The sequence below is a fragment of the Carassius carassius genome, chromosome 37 (assembly GCF_963082965.1).
Source record: "Carassius carassius chromosome 37, fCarCar2.1, whole genome shotgun sequence".
NCBI classification, from domain to species: domain Eukaryota; kingdom Metazoa; phylum Chordata; class Actinopteri; order Cypriniformes; family Cyprinidae; genus Carassius; species Carassius carassius.
In genome coordinates, this window is record NC_081791.1 from 22,674,294 (window position 1) to 22,691,172 (window position 16,879).

General features: G+C 40.5%; 1 protein-coding gene across 2 annotated transcripts in view; it reads left to right on the forward strand.

Moving 5' to 3' along the window:
- The window catches only part of LOC132118402 (plexin-A1-like), a 239,357-nt gene extending 223,623 nt beyond the window's left edge, over window positions 1-15,734 (forward strand). For both annotated transcript variants that reach the window (XM_059528223.1, XM_059528224.1), the window contains exons 28-32: window positions 350-540; window positions 2,205-2,374; window positions 2,484-2,696; window positions 2,797-2,947; window positions 13,262-15,734. In XM_059528223.1, the coding sequence (XP_059384206.1) occupies window positions 350-540; window positions 2,205-2,374; window positions 2,484-2,696; window positions 2,797-2,947; window positions 13,262-13,357 (821 nt within the window). In that variant the 3' untranslated portion in view covers window positions 13,358-15,734. The remainder of the gene's footprint in view (window positions 1-349; window positions 541-2,204; window positions 2,375-2,483; window positions 2,697-2,796; window positions 2,948-13,261) is intronic.
- Window positions 15,735-16,879: the final 1,145 nt, after the last annotated feature.

Consider the following 16,879-nt stretch of genomic DNA (forward strand, 5'->3'; position numbering starts at 1 on the left):
AACCATCCAGATTATGATAAAATAAAAGCAATAAGCCTCGAGAGGCTATGCGTTACAGTGATTTTAATGCTGTACGAGTACCTAAAACACCCTTGACTAAGATAAAATTGCTGTAATGCATGGCCTTTCAAGCCGCATTGCTTTTATAAAATGGCGGCAGTATAAGGAACATGATAAAAGGCATCAATTTTTACTAGATAGTTTGTTGAACTATAACATTAATCAGAATGAACAATTCTTTTGGCAAGTATTATTGTTTCTCATCCTAGCAAATGAAAAAATAGTGCTATCCGTGTAAAAAAAAAAATAGCTAAAAATCTTTTGATGATTGATTTGGCTTTCTCTTCAGAGAGCATGTTGAGGACAGCCAGCAGCCCAGACAGTCTGCGGTCCCGGACGCCCATGATCACGCCTGATCTAGAGAGCGGTACCAAACTCTGGCACCTCGTCAAAAACCACGACCATGCAGACCAGCGTGAGGGTGATCGCGGGAGCAAGATGGTGTCAGAGATCTACCTGACACGACTGCTGGCCACCAAGGTGAGCTTGCATGAAGTTTTCTCTCTTAATCCTGCTAATAAGATGTGTTTTGGTTGATTGGATCACGAGGGAGTAGTTGGAGGTGCACATTCCAGTTAACATCTGGTGTCTCTCTTGTCAATTTTCGACCACTTTCCTGATTTCTTAGAAAGGCAGGTATATGTATGGGCTTTTTCTGATCTTCTGAACTAATATTGTGAAACTTACATATTGAACACAAAAAGAGGCAATGTAAAACAATATTTAGAGCTGCTGCTTTCCTTTCTGGTCTGAAAGCCACAAAAATACACAGAAGACTGTGGGTTTGTGTTAGAATCAGGAGTGGTAAGAGAACATTTTACCTTTTTTTTGCCTTTAAACTAAACTTATGACTTTAGCACCAAGGTTTAACTCCCGTCTAGCTATCGCGCCGGACAAGCTCAAAACTTTTTAGTGTATTTAGCATTGTCTAGTTGTGATTGGATCAACAATTTTATTGTTGATTGGATCAACAATAAAAGGCATCTTAATATCAGGTGTAAACAGGGCCTAAGAGCTGAAATGAATTTTCACTTTGTGAATCTTTAAGTTTTGAGTTTGATAAAAGCTTGGCAAAATTGTGCTTTTATCCTAACCAAATTCAATAAACATCAAATATGTTCTGATTGTCCCAGTGTTGACAGAGCAATCGCTTGAATTCTTTGGCATCGCGCCTGGTTGGGACAAAATATAATATTGCTGCTATCTCATTTCTAATCTTCCTCCCCCATTCTTGGTTCTGTAGCTTATTGCTTTGCCTCCTAATTGTTAGGCTAGGGAAAAAATGAAATCAGAATATGTTTACAAGCCTCTCGGGTGGTCAATTTTGATACATAATAAAAAACGATAGATAAATGTAATGTTGGAGCAGAAGAGAACAGCAGGAGACAGGTAATTTGTTGTGGATCGAGTGCTTCATGGTGCGTGGTGACAGAGCGCGGAATGAATGCTGGGAAAGCTCACGGACTATGTCTGTCTCGTATACACACACATACCAGCATCCTAATCAACACACTCCATATTATCTGAGAGCCACTGCTGTTCTCCTGCTCTCAGACATGATGAATAATCCCACATCTCCTGTTCGGCTGCTTGAGGCTGTTTAGTGGTTTTAGTTCTTTAGTAAGTTTTAGTAAGTAGCGATTTTGTGCAAGTAGTCATTTTGATCAATAGGAGAGGTTTACAACTGAGAAAGTTCTAGTAGCTTCGAATCGTTACGTTTTCAGGCTTTTCTGTCTGTAAAATTACTGTAATACAGTGTTTGTCAGCTTGTGGGGGGGGGGGGGGGTGTTAAATGTAATTAATAAAATGCAACTAACCATAATATTGAACATTAAATTAAATAAAAATGTAGCTTTTGAAACCGAAAGGAAAAAATATGCATCAATATTTTGTTGATGACATCAGCAGTGGCACTCTACTGTATGATATCTAAACAATTCCAGTATTTAATGTTAAGGAGAATTTCTTTCCATTTTGTATGATAAATGTAGGTAATTTTACTGTTAAACTTAGTGTTTAGGCATAACCAGTTGAGAACCACTGACTGAATATGTATTGTACAGTATGTGAAAAATAGGACATTTGACAGTCATATTCATAAAGAATCTCAGACAAGATCTTTCTGTTTTCTTCTTTCTCCACAGGGTACTTTACAGAAATTTGTTGATGATTTGTTTGAGACGATATTCAGCACGGCTCACCGTGGCAGTGCCCTCCCTCTCGCCATTAAATACATGTTTGACTTCCTGGACGAGCAGGCGGACAAACACCAAATCACAGATTCAGATGTTCGACACACCTGGAAGAGCAACTGGTGAGGAGCGACACCGCTTAAACATGTCATTCAAGATGAAATTACTGTTTTATGAAATCAGTTGGATTTCGTTCTCATTATCTACCACTTTCCTTCCCCTCGTTCTCAGTTTGCCATTGAGGTTCTGGGTGAACGTGATCAAGAACCCTCAGTTTGTGTTCGACATCCACAAGAACAGCATCACAGATGCGTGTCTCTCCGTAGTGGCCCAAACCTTCATGGACTCCTGCTCCACATCTGAACACAAGCTCGGCAAAGATTCCCCTTCCAATAAGCTGCTCTACGCTAAAGATATTCCCAACTACAAGAACTGGGTAGAAAGGTAAGTGGACTAAAATCTTGCTTAGCAGAAAATATTAGTCGCTGATTATAACCTTTAAATCATCACACTCATCTGTACCTGCTGTTATGCTATCCTGCAGGTATTACTCAGACATTGCGCGCATGCCCGCCATCAGTGATCAGGACATGAGTGCTTATCTCGCGGAGCAGTCCAGACTCCACCTGAGCCAGTTTAACAGCATGAGCGCCCTCCACGAGATCTACTCCTACATCGCCAAGTACAAAGACGAGGTGAGAAAAAGAAAAGCTCTGTTCAGAATGGAATACTAGCATACTGCATAGTACAGAGTGCATACTATTATTTATATATGCTAAATGCAGAGAATAAAATGCAATTTTACTGTAATCTTGTGCACTGAATAAAATCAATGTAAAAATAATTAAACTTTTAAAACAGAAGGTAAAACATTACCCATATCTCTGTTGATGACATCCACAGTCAAACTTTACTGTATATGTCTTGGTAATTTTTGTATATTGTATGGTATGGTAACAGTAAACCATGTCAATATTTAATAATAAGGACAATTTATTTAGGTAATTTTGGTGTTGGGTAGCAACTTTGTCAACAAGGCAAATCCAGTTGAACCGTATATAATTAGGGGTATATAATAAGTATATAACAAAAACACCTATTGTTTTTGTTAGCGTTATTCTTCTTCTTCTTCCGCCGCAAGTCTATGGCAGCCCATAGAACCGATTGCGGGAAAGTTGTATAATTTGGCACACTGATAGAGGACAGTCCCAACATTAACTATAGCAAATTTGAAGTCTCTAACTCCTACTCTCTAGCGCCACCACTTGTCCAAACTTTCAATGTTTGTATGCTAATAACTTTTGAACCGTAAGCCAGAAAATGAAAATTATTTTTTCCTCTGAATCCTTGGCTCAAGCCAAGTCGAATGATACCCAAAATTCAAAAATCGTAAGGTTTAGTTTTTTCGCTATTTTCAATTTTTCGAAAAACCTTCTCTTTCGAACTCGTCCTAGACGGTTAGTCCGATTTTCACGAAAATTGGCTCAGATCATCTTCAGACCATGCTGGCAAAAAGTTATGGAATTCAAATTGATTTGTCCAACCGTTCTCGAATGACAAGTGAATAAATTTGGCGAAAAGCACACAAAAATGCATGTGAGGCTATATCTTGACAACGGTTTGGCATATTGAGACCAATCTTGGTGAGTGTTATAACAAGCATGTCCTGAGCCTACCTGCAGTGTTTCGACGCAGTGCCACCTAGTGGTCAGGAGATATGAAAAATGCATATTTTTGCTTATAACTTCTGAATGGTTTGGCCAAAAATCACAAAACTGGTCTCTTTAGATTCAGTGAGTCATGTCGAGTCGAATGATATCCAATTTTCCCGTGTCGGCCATTTTAGGCGTCGGCCATTTTGAATAATGTTTCAAAATGCTGTATTTTTTGAACGCATTATCGTATCGTTACGAAAATAATTACAAAAATCTTCGGCCCCATGCCCTGAAGGTACTCAAAAAGTTTGGTGGCAGCGCCACCTTGTGGTCAAGAGTTATAATGAAATATCACAAAAATGCTAATAACTTTTGAATAAATTAGACTATTGAAATGAAATATCATCTACATATATTCTCTGGGTCATGCCGAGAGCATTGATGCCAATTATACAAAAATTGTCCATACTTCCTGTCCGCCATTTTGATTAATGTTGAAAACCTACTTTTCAAACTCCTCCTAGACCATTAGTCCGATTTTCACCAAATTTGACGTGGATCATCTTCAGACCATGCTGGCAAAAAGTTATGGATTTCGTGTCGTTATACGAAACGGTTCTCATTTAGCGCATCAACGAATTTGCTGGAAGGGTGCCAAAATGCATTTGAGGCTGTATCTCTGCAATGCTTTAATATATTTGCACCAAACTTTGTATGTGTCATCCACACCTCACACTGACCATGCCACATAAATTTGATAACAGCGCCACCTATTGGTCAAGAGTTATAAACCATTCATTAACCATGAATAATTACACTTATAAAAATGCTAATAACGTTTTAATGCTTTAGCCTATTGTAATGAAACTGGTCTCAAAATATTCCCTGGCTTATTCCGACAACATAGATACCAAATATGTCAGATTAAGCTGAACTTCCGGTCCGCCATTTTGATTTATGTTGAAAAGCTTCTTTTTCGAACTCCTCATCATCCGTTCGTCCGATTTTCACCAAATTTGAATCAAATGATCTTCAGACTGTGCTGACAAAATGTTATGGATTTCGTGTCGATAGACAAAACTATATTCGTATACCACAGCGACGAATTCTAGCCATGATGCCAGAATGACACTTCAAGCTGTATCTTTGCAATGCTTTATCATATTGACACCAAACTTTGTGTGTGTTATTGTCTTCTCACACAGAACACACCAAAATTATTTGATTACAGTGCCACCTGTTGGTCAAAAGTGATAGGCCATTTAATCTTATTACTAGTGGTTGTATTTATGATTTTTCAGCCATTTCAATTACAATCATCCTAAAATTGGTTTAATTGCTCATTGTTGGACTTTGTGTGATGCTCCATGCCATGCTTAGCTCCTAAATTTGCAGCTGCAGTGCTTGGCCCCGTAATTGCTGCTTGCAGCTATATTTACTATTGTTGTCATTAATAACATAGTATGCAGTAAGTAACAAACATTTCACACACATTGTCACATGACCACACATATGCATGTTTAACTCCACAAGTTGCATCTAGGTATTTCAGATTAATTAAAAAAATTTCATTTAAACAGATGTTTTACACTCATAGAGTGGAGACGAGGTGGAAATGCACGTACGCACAAATTTTCCCCTGACTGTGGTTCATAAAGGGATTTTTTGTGCAGGTTCTGGCATATGCATGGTTTTATAAATCTGAAAACTTTTGTGCATACGCAAAATATAGCTTTTGTGCCTACATACACTTTTAGAATAAAATATACAGAGAGTTTTATAAATGAGACTCCCTTGTCACTTCATGCGTTTTCTCTGAACAAATAGTTGTCCGAAACGATTTCGAGACATTTAAATCTGAGGTGAAAGGTGGTGAAACTGGACAAATGTAAATGCATCTGGGGTCTCATTTAGAAAACTCTACATAGATTTCATCCTAAAAGTGTACATAGGCACAAAAGCTAGATTTTGCGTACACAACAAAAGTTTTCAAGTTTATAAAGCGTCCGAACCTGCGCAAAAATCCCTATATAAATCCCAGTCAGGGGAAGATTGTGAGTACGTACATCACCACCTCGACTCCTCCCCAAAATAACCAAATATGGAGCTTACAACGCCTTGTTTTACTATGCATAACCTCATTTGCATATCGTTACCGTGCATATTCACATGCACATTACACCATGTTTAACACCAAGACATTAAGAAAATATGAGATTAGTACTATAATGCCATTTGTGGCATACACATTAATTTTTATATCTAAAAATTATCCAGTATCCTTGTTATGTTTTATGATAAATATATGAAAATATCCATTTAAAAAAAATGGTTTAAAGTTGTTCTCAGATATATTTTATAATAGAGTTAATCTCATTTCCTTTACACTGGCCAGATAGTATTTCAATTGTTATAAACAATTCAAATCAAACTAAGTATGCAGTTTTGCTCATGAACATCTTTGAGCTATTTTTAGTGGAAACAGATAGGCCCATATTTATTGCTGTGTAAATACATTTGTCTGGTTCGGCAAGTCACAGACAAAGTATTTTAAAAAGGAATCGTGCAAATCTCACCATTTTCTCCTAGTTATATCCTTCAGATATAGTGGTATTTTTCATTATGTTGTGGAGATGCCTTCACACGACATCAACACCTCCGTGCATCTGCAGTTGTACAGTAAGCTGTTATCATTGGCCCTATACCGTTCAACCTCTGAATCCAGCAGTGTCCACCATATATCGAAGTTAGTGCGCATCATCATCATAACATGTAATCTGTAGTTATAAAGATGAATTATTGAGCACCTATAACACAGCATACCACAGGAAAATTATGTATCTTATTGTTAATAAAATTATGTAATTATGTTTTTGTAAAATTATGTAAGTTCAGTGTTTATCTCCATTAATTTGTATATTGACATGAAAACAGAGTTTAAAATCGTTGTTTACTTCATTACTTTTCTCACTCCAGGAAAAATAGTTTACAAAATAGTGCACATGGTCTAGAATGTCCGTACGGTGCGTACATATTCATGCCACATTTATTTTTTTATAAATCACGATATGTGATTTTAAGACATTTTACTCCTCCCAAAATAATAAACAATATGCATGTGAGAGCATGTTATTGGCTATGTTATAGTCAGATCAACAGTGCTGATGCAACACGAATTGCTGCAGGTGAGTAGTTGAGTATCTCTTCAGCAAGCCAATGTGCAAACTGTTGCAAATGAAACTGAAAGACGCAGACACTCAAAACACAATTATCTTCATTAAGCTAACTTATCTTTCCAGTGCTCTCTCCTGTTGCGATCTTTGATCTTGAAATTAGCTGATGAATAAAATGCAGCAGATTTTTATTTCTATCGTTGACATGAACTCCATTAAATTTGCATATAGCATGAGAATTAAAGATTTATATTTGTTTTTTAAAAGACACAATGTGGCCAAGTGTAAATGGAGCCATTGTAAAAAAATCAGATAGATATCCGATCAGAGAAAATGCATGAAGTGACCAGGTGTAAACAAAATCATTCATTTTCAGTTTCAGTTCATTTTGGAAATAGAAGATGAAGTTGAGCATGTTGCATCATGTGATACACTATTTCATACAGCGTGCTCTGGTTGAGCAGATCTGTAGTAGCTATTCCATGCATGCAGAAAAATCTTTTGCTATAAATAATGCATAATACTTTCTTTGAAAAATAGTGTATAGTATGCCATTCTCAAGATATTTGGATAAGAGGAAAAATGAAAAAAATATGGCGGCTTCTCTGGCTAGTACATCAGATTTCAACCAAGCAGGCCAGAATAGACTGTTAAAATGGCAAAATCTGAAATGTAACACTGTTAATACATTGCCACTCAGATACGGTATAATCCATGTAGCCCGTCACACGTAACGCTGTCTGACAGCACACACGAGATCATGTGTCAAAAGCAGTGACTCATTCCAGCCAGGCTGGATAAATGGAGAGATAATGAGCCGCCGAAGGAGACCATTTAGTTCTACCTCGTACAGAAATGTGTGTGTGTTTTAGTGAAAAGAAAAGAAATAGAGACAGTGGGTCTGCATAATTATTCCTACATTTGCAACTGTGTTTCTTCTCCCATTAAACAGATATAAAAAAGGTGTCCATGGTTAGCAACTAGCCTTGTTACTTTCTAAATGATTTCATTTTTGTCTTCCATTTCCTTACCTTTGGGAGAGTTTAGTCTAACACAACTCATCAAACATCATCTCAGCTCTCTATGAAACCGCTCTCCTTCCTCCTCCTTTCTGTGTGACATTAATACACTGCAGCTGGTTGCGTTTTAAACAGCCGTTTATGTTCATTAGTCTTTGTTATCCAGATGCACACGTGTCCACGTGAACACCCTCGCTGAACCTGCGTGAAAACTGGAGGGAAATTAGCAGTCCATTATCCGACACTGAGGGTGTTGGAGATTATTTTCTTTGCCGTTTCCTTTACATTTAGACACTTGCTTTTGGTTAAACCAAGCAGATGGGTGTTAGCATCACACGATGTTTTGTAAACAAGTTCTGAGTGGCACATTTGCATTTCTGTCAGCAGAGAGATACATACCCAAAGAAGCGGTGAAGCCAAGTGGTTAAAGATCTTGACTAGTAACCAGAAGGTTGTAGTGTCACAGATAAGGAGAGAGGACCCAAAAGCAGAAGGCAATTTGACAATGTTTAATGGTTGAGACACAGTTCAGGAAAAGAACACAGGTGGCCGTAAGGCGTGATAATCCAACAGAAATCATGACAGTACCCTCCCCTTAAGGAGTGCCTCCTGGCGCAACGGAGGAGGACTGACGGGAGCGGTAGAAGTCATCAATCAGTGAGCGGTCCAGGACGTCCCGGGATGGAATCCAACTTCTCTCCTCAGGACCATATCCCTCCCAGTCGACCAGGAACTGATGACCACGACCCCGAGGACGAACATCGAGAAGCTTATGAACCCTATAGGTGGGAGCGCCCTCAACACGGATCGGAGGGGTGACAGAACGAGGAGGGACCCGGACAACAGGTTTAATACACGATACGTGAAAGACAGGGTGAATGCGTCGGAGATTGGTAGATAACTTGAGTTTGACTGAGACAGGACTAAGAATCTTTAGGACACGGTACGGCCCAATGAATTTGGGAGCCAGCTTACGCGACGTGGATTGAAGAGGAAGATTAAGGGTGGAAAGCCAAACCCTCTGTCCAACTGAATAATGGGGGCTTTTGACACGAAGTCTATTAGCGGCCCGTCGAGTATGGGTACGAGTCTTGCAATGGGTGGATCTGACCCCTCTCCAAGTACGTTTAGCACGTTGAATAAAGGCTTTGATGGACGGCATCTTAGAATCAGTGTCTTGTGAGGAAAAGAGCGGAGGTTGATAACCAAGACAACACTTAAAAGGAGATAAACCTGTGGCAGAGGACGGGGCAGAATTGTGAGCGTACTCTGCCCAGGGAAGCTGTTCTGACCAGGAAGCAGGATTACGGAAAGCAAGACTACGGAGGATACGTCCGACTATCTGGTTGGCTCGCTCGGCGTGGCCATTGGTTAGTTCCCATTGGTTCATCAGAAGATGAGCGTTGGGAAAGGACGGCTCCCACGCCCACCTCCGATGCATCTACCTCTACAATGAATTGTCTGGAAACGTCAGGAGTTCTTAAGATAGGCGCGGAAGTAAAAAGAGATTTGAGACGATCGAAAGCTGCTTGGGCCTCCCTAGTCCAAAAAAATTGACCTTGGCAGACGTGAGAGCTGAAAGAGGAGTGGCGATCAGGCTAAAGTTACGTTTAAACCGACGGTAAAAATTCGCAAAGCCCAAAAAAAGTTGAAGCGCGACGCTCGAATCAGGAACTGGCCATTCGGTGACCGCACGGACCTTGGAAAGATCCATGCTAATACCCTCCGCGGAAATCTTAGAATCAGTGTCTTGTGAGGAAAAGAGCGGAGGTTGATAACCAAGACAACACTTAAAAGGAGATAAACCTGAAGCAGAGGACAGGGCAGAATTGTGAGCGTACTCTGCCCAGGGAAGCTGTTCTGACCAGGAAGCAGGATTACGGAAAGCAAGACTACGGAGGATACGTCCGACTATCTGGTTGGCTCGCTCGGCGTGGCCATTGGTTAGTTCCCATTGGTTCATCAGAAGATGAGCGTTGGGAGAGGACGGCTCCCACGCCCACCTCCGATGCATCTACCTCTACAATGAATTGTCTGGTAAGTCAGGAGCTCTTAAGATAGGCGCGGAAGTAAAAAGAGATTTGAGACGATCGAAAGCTGCTTGGGCCTCCCTAGTCCAAAAAAATTGACCTTGGCAGACGTGAGAGCTGAAAGAGGAGTGGCGATCAGGCTAAAGTTACGTTTAAACCGACGGTAAAAATTCGCAAAGCCCCAAAAAAGTTGAAGCGCGACGCTCGAATCAGGAACTGGCCATTCGGTGACCGCACGGACCTTGGAAAGATCCACGCTAATACCCTCCGCGGAAATTACAGACCCAAGAAAGGAGACAGATTGAGCGTGGAAAAACATTTTTCGGCTTTGACAAACAGTCGATTTTCGAGAAGACGTTGGAGAACCTGACAAACGTGCTGAGTATGTACTTGGAGATAGGGGGAGAAATTAAAAAAATCGTCAAGATAGACAAAAACGAAAATGTTCAACATGTCTCTGAGAACATCGTTAATTAACGCCTGGAACACGGCAGGAGCGTTGACCAAACCAAAAGGAAGAACGCAATATTCGAAGTGCCCCAAGGGTGTGTTAAACTATCTTTCTTCTTAAAGAACAAAAAAACCCGCACCGGCAGGGGAGGGGGAAGAAACGATGGTACCTGCGTTGAGCGAATCAGATAGATATTTCTCTAGAGCTTCACGCTCGGGAGCAGAGAGAGAGTAAAGTCTCCCACGGGGAGGAGTGGTACCCGGCAGAAGGTCGATACTACAGTCATAAGGTCGATGGGGAGGAAGAGAAGTGGCCCTGGAACGACTAAAGACCACTCGCAGATCATGGTACTCCTCCGGGACCCCAGACAAATAACCTGGCTCCTCCTGAAAAACAGCGACAGAAGAGAAAGGGGGGACAGCAGACATTAAACACTTAGCATGACACGACAAACTCCATGAAAGGATGGAGCCTCTAGACCAGTTAATCTGTGGGTTGTGTTTAACTAACCAGGGATGTCCTAAAACCACAGGTTTATATGGAGAATGAAAAACAAAAAAAGAAATTGTCTCTTAATGATTGCCAGAGATGGTGAGACCAGAGCTGTGGCAAAGCACACTCTAGAGAGGATACTACCATCGAGGGCGTGGACAGGGGTGGAGTCCTTGCGTTCAATGAGGGGAATCCCCTGTTCACGAGCCCAGGTCTCATCCACAAAGTTTCCCTCGGCTCCTGAATCAATCAAAACCGTGCAAGAAATGGAAATACCCGGCCAGCGGAAGAGGGCGGAGAAAGTAGTGCGTGCGCGTGGCGGAGGGTCTAGGGTTAAAGCGCTCACCAGTAAGCCTCTCTCTACTGGGGAGCTTTGGCTTTTACCAGGCAGGTGGAGACTTGATGAGATGCAGACCCGCAGTACATGCAGAGGCGAACCATGATGCGGCATTGACGCTCGGCCGCGGAGATTCCTAGTCCTCCCAACTGCATGGGCTCGGATTCTGCGATGGGAGACGGCGTAGAAGAGAGCGCAGGAGTGGAGAAAAGAGATCCTTCAATGTTGTGGCTGCGGCGGCGAACTTCAAAGCGCCTCTCCACTCGAATGGCCATGTCAATAGGAGGATCCAGACGAGTGGGAACCTCGCGGGCAAGGATCTCATCCTTAACATCGGCATTAAGCCCTTCGAGAAAACGAGCTACCAGAACTGACTCGTTCCAATCACAGAAAGCAGATAAAGTACGAAATTCAACCGAAAAATCTGCTGCTGACCTCCTCCCTTGGCAAAGCATAGACAAAAGCCAGGAAGCCTCCTCTCTGAACGCAGAACGATCAAAGACCCGCAGCATCTCCTCTTTGAAGAAGGTATAACGAGTGAGACAGTCGGCCTCTGAATTCCATACAGCTGTTCCCCACTCTCACGCACGGCCAGACAGCAGGGAGATGACAAAGGCGATGCGGGAGCGGTCACTGGCATACGTGGAAGACTGTAATGAAAAGACAACCTCACACTGGGTCAAAAATGATCGACACTCCTTGGGCTCACCGGAATAACACGGCGGGTTATTGACTCTAGGCTCTGGAACATCCTGACCTCTAGAAGAGGAAGACTCAAGACGAAGGTGATGAAGCTGTTGCGAAATCTCAGTCATGCGAGCAGCAAGGGAATCCATGGCATTGCGAGCGGCGGCCAGCTCCTCCTCATGACGGCCCAGCATAGCTCCCTGGAGTTCGAGCGCGGATTGAAGAGGACTCTCCTTTGCTGGGTCTATTTGTGGTCAGATTATTCTGTCACAGATAAGGAGAGCGGACCCAAAAGCAGAAGGCAATTTGACAATGTTTAATGGTTGAGCAGAGGCGAGGTAAACAATGCAGTTAGTCAGGTACACGCACCAGACAGGACACGACACAACAAGACAGGTGCAAGAAAAGCTGGCAACAGGTACGTAACATCCGGCAATAATCTGACAAAGAACAAAGGAAAGGAAAGCCTAGAAATAAGAGAGTCTAATCAGAGAAGGTGGGAAACAGGTGTAGAGAGAGTGTAGAGATGAGATGATGAGAAACAGCTGAGGATGAATGGGATAATGAATGAGGATGTGTGTGCGTGGAAGGAAGTAATAATGAGTGTGACCAGAAGAGGGAGGAAGAGAGTAAGAGAAGAATACCAGGATCATGACATGTAGGATGGAACCCCACCTTCTTTAAAATAAACATTATTACATTTAATTTAACTCTGCTTTTGAAACAACTTTTCTTTTCAGCTGACATCATCGAGCCCTTCTATTTTTAGCTCCTCCCTCTACAATTTTTCATCATCAAATCAATTCCCATTGCATTAAATTGATCAAATCAATCACAAAATCATGCTGTCTTTAAGTTCTCCTAGAAGGTTTGGGAAAACTTACTTGTTCAGAAATCCTAATAAGTGTATTGTGGTGTCATTTTTATATCTATTTGTATCTTTTTCTACATCCTGATCACCACAGGAAGCATCTTTAAGTACTAAAGAGCAAAAACCCATATCAAGTGTGTAATTAAGGCTTTGTGTATTTTATCTCTTTTATGCTGAGTATGTACAGTAATTTATAATTTTGTCATGAAAGCCTTTTGCCTCATAAACCAACTAATTATCTATCTACTAAACTGTGAAAAACACTCTAATCTGAAGTCATATCCTCCTCTGCAGATCCTGTCCGCACTACAGAAGGATGAGTTAGCTCGGCGACAGAGACTGCGCAGTAAACTGGAACAGGTTATCGACACCATGGCTCTGGCAAGCTGAGGACCTCCTCCCCGTCTCTCCACCCACCTCAGCTGGCTGCCTCTGACCTCCTGACCCCGCCCCGAGCCTCGCCCACACACACACACACACACACACACACACACACACACACACAAACACACACACTAAGCTAATGGACTGCAAGGACAGAAGCAGTACACTGGAGACCCCTCAGCCCAGGGTGGAAATCTTCTTTCATCACTTCCTTTGAAGTCAACACGCACCAGAATGTCTCCCCGGATGCCACGTCCAACCAATAGGACTTAGTTTTTTGGATTTTTATCATTTTGGAGTGTGTGTTAAGCCACACTTGTGTGCTTTTACTCACCCAAGGATGTCTTGTATTATGAGCCAGAAGAATTTAAAGTCCATGATGGATAAAAGCGGTGTCCCCCTCTCCACCCTTGACAAACAAAATTTAGTTTTAAGCGCTTGCTTTAACATCTTTATTTTCCTCTTTTTAACTCCTTGGGTTGATCAAACAACTCACTCACTCCAGTCTCCTGCCACTTGTGTTACTGCTGAATTTGCACAATTTACAGGAACTACAACAAATGAAAATGATATAAATATATATATAAATGTGTATAGATATATAAATACAATGGCATTTTTATACAAAAAGAGTGAAAAGATGCGTACAAAGTTTTCCATTTTAACATAGAAAAGAATAAGATGAATTTGATATGTGAAACAAAGACTGAACTATGAAAAAAAATATTAAAAAAAATGTCCTGTGCCATGTTTTATTTGAATGTTGTTTAGTGCAAAAAACAATTTTCTTTAGATAAAATGTGCTATGATTTAAATGTTGACTACCCTAGTGACTGAAAAACTGAGAGTGAAAAAAAATGTGCAAAAAAGAACAAACTCAGACAAATGTGTTCCCATGTGGTTTTTGGGGAAATCATCCTCACGAAAAACAAAAGGTTCATTGTTTAGTTGGTTGATGAATCTGTGTATTTAGTTTCTGTACACTTCTTTCAACCTTTATTGCTATCATGGTTTTAGTCTGAAAGCCACTTGAGGGCATATTCTTTTCTATTCTGTTGGAAAACTTGATCGATAATTAATAATTGGCCATTTTTATTCTGTGTTCCTTTCTCATATTCAGATGTTAGCACTCTAAGCCTCAGTCATTTTTGCACAAATCAAGTCTAGAATGAAGGAAAAATTGAGATTGAAGAACTGACGAATGTGTTCCGTTACTGATGATGTCACAATGTGGCATTCTGAGAAGGTTCAATGACATCACAGTAAATGTAGCAAATGTTTATTCCATGCAGTTCCACTTCTTTTTTCAGCCTCTGTTTGTTGAAAGCTTAAAAATCAAACAGTTTTGCACAGAGCATTTTTAAGCTGAATAATTGTACGTGAATGCTACCCATTCACGAAAACTGATAGTTAAGCTAAGTTGATTTGAATTCATCTCAGAACGGCGGTAACTATTGTGTCACATTCTTAAATGCCCATCATGTCAGCAGTAGAATCTTTTTATGGAGTATTTGTATTTATTTTATTTTTTTGTTGTTCGATTTTGAGCTCATAAGCTACCTGGCTTCCTTTTGCCATTTTTATTGGATTATTTTCCTCTTGATTTTCAACAATCCACAAACTCGTTTCCGTCAAGATTTGGTGATTTGCAGTGTTACAAATACAAATGCGAAGTGATTGTCAAACTGTTTCAGGGGTATCAAGCGGCTCAAGTTGAGCTCTGCTTTACTTTTCATCACCATCTTTGTTGTTTTGGAGTTTCTCTTCTCTCTTGCGAGCATCGGTAGCTCTGCAAGGATGTGTATTGCAGTGACTTGCTTTCATGTGCTGCAGCAGTTCTCTTAAAGTCAGTCATGTTCAAACAAGAGAAAGCCTCTCCTCCTTTGGCTTTCCGCTGAGATTAAAGCAGAAGTAGACTTTCTGAGATGCGATAGAAATGTCTTTGAAAGATTTAGGTCAGAAACCCAATGAGAGAGAGAGCAAGGCGCACCAACCGAACGTTTTGATGGGATCTCACTGGCGTTACCTCAGCCATACATCAGGGTTCATTCCAGTTGCGAAAGTAATAATGAATTACTCTTTACACATTTATTTATTTTGCGATTACGGTTTACTTTAATGATTTCATGCCATTGCGATTTCTCCTAATCAACCCGGAGCAGGCCTCCACAACTCTCTACGATGTATCTTCCACGGTCAAGACAATCTCCTTGTAGACTGGAGATGTTCTCCTGTTAGGAATTGCCTTCATTTTCAGTCTTCGCACAGGTGTTTACGAATTCGAAAACGAATTAGATCGATGTTGGATTTGCTTGCTTGTTTGCGTTTAGCTCTCATAAACTTTTAGCAATCATTTCTGGCAATCTTAGACCTACATGGAAGGAAACGTAGATAGATAGATAGATAGATAGATAGATAGATAGATAGATAGATAGATAGATAGATAGATAGATAGATAGATAGATAGACTTCCTAATAAAGAGGACACAACTGTCGGACGTGTATGTCTTAATTTTAAGAGTAGAAGGAAAGGGCTAGATGTTTAGCATTACAGGTCATTTAGACCCCATCCATCTGCCTTTCCTTACTTTAGTATGTTCCATTCATTTTCAGTAGATGAGTTTCTGCATGCTTCGACGTTACAAAATGATTTGAGAATACAAGCATGCTGTTCTACTTTCATTCCAAACACCAAAAATTGTTCATTCTACATATCATAATGTAATGTCATGCCATGTTTTTTTTCTTCTTTTTCTTTTTTTTTATTGTTGATGGAAAAATCTTGATGTGCTTTGCTTTGTGCTACGTTAGCGGGATTTTAGTGATGGTGACTGTAAAGCAGCTGGTTGCATTTTAATGTCTCAGGACATGTTTTACTTTGATGTCGTCTTTGCCTTTCTTTTCATTCAATTTATTTTTTATGATGAGTGCTATCATTGATTTTCAATCGTTTTTAGATGTTGAGTTGTGAAACATGTGGAACTCTTCAGAGATATTCTGACATTTCAAAGACTTTGTTGTGTAAAGTATTTGAGTGATGCCTCTCTTTTATTTGACACTTGTTTTGAGAACTACTTTGAGTACAGGAACAAACAAACAAACAAGAAGTTGTAGTAAAGGGGAAAACAAGCCGAACGTAAGGTGTTTCAGACTCTCAGAACTTTATTTTCGCACAGAGTGCCTTGTCAGCTCCTCTCTCATTTTTTTTGACCTCATCCAACCCTTCCATTTCCCACAATTTCTTTCCATACGCCTCTTTATCGTTTTCTGGCCACGCCCTCATTTCTTACACTCCTCCTCAGTCCAAAAGGCCAATCCGGGTTTTGATTTCTGCTCGTGGTGTTTCCAGATTGAAGCTTTTTGGAAGGATAAATGAACTTAAGCGTAGGAACAAAATGTGAGCATGTAGGTTTCAAAGAAGACGAAAACTAAAGAATTTTAATACTTTGTTAATTCTGATACCTTTTGAAGAGTTTCAGACTTGAATCAACTGTGACAGGTTGGCTGTTAGATGCTCATTGTGTAAAT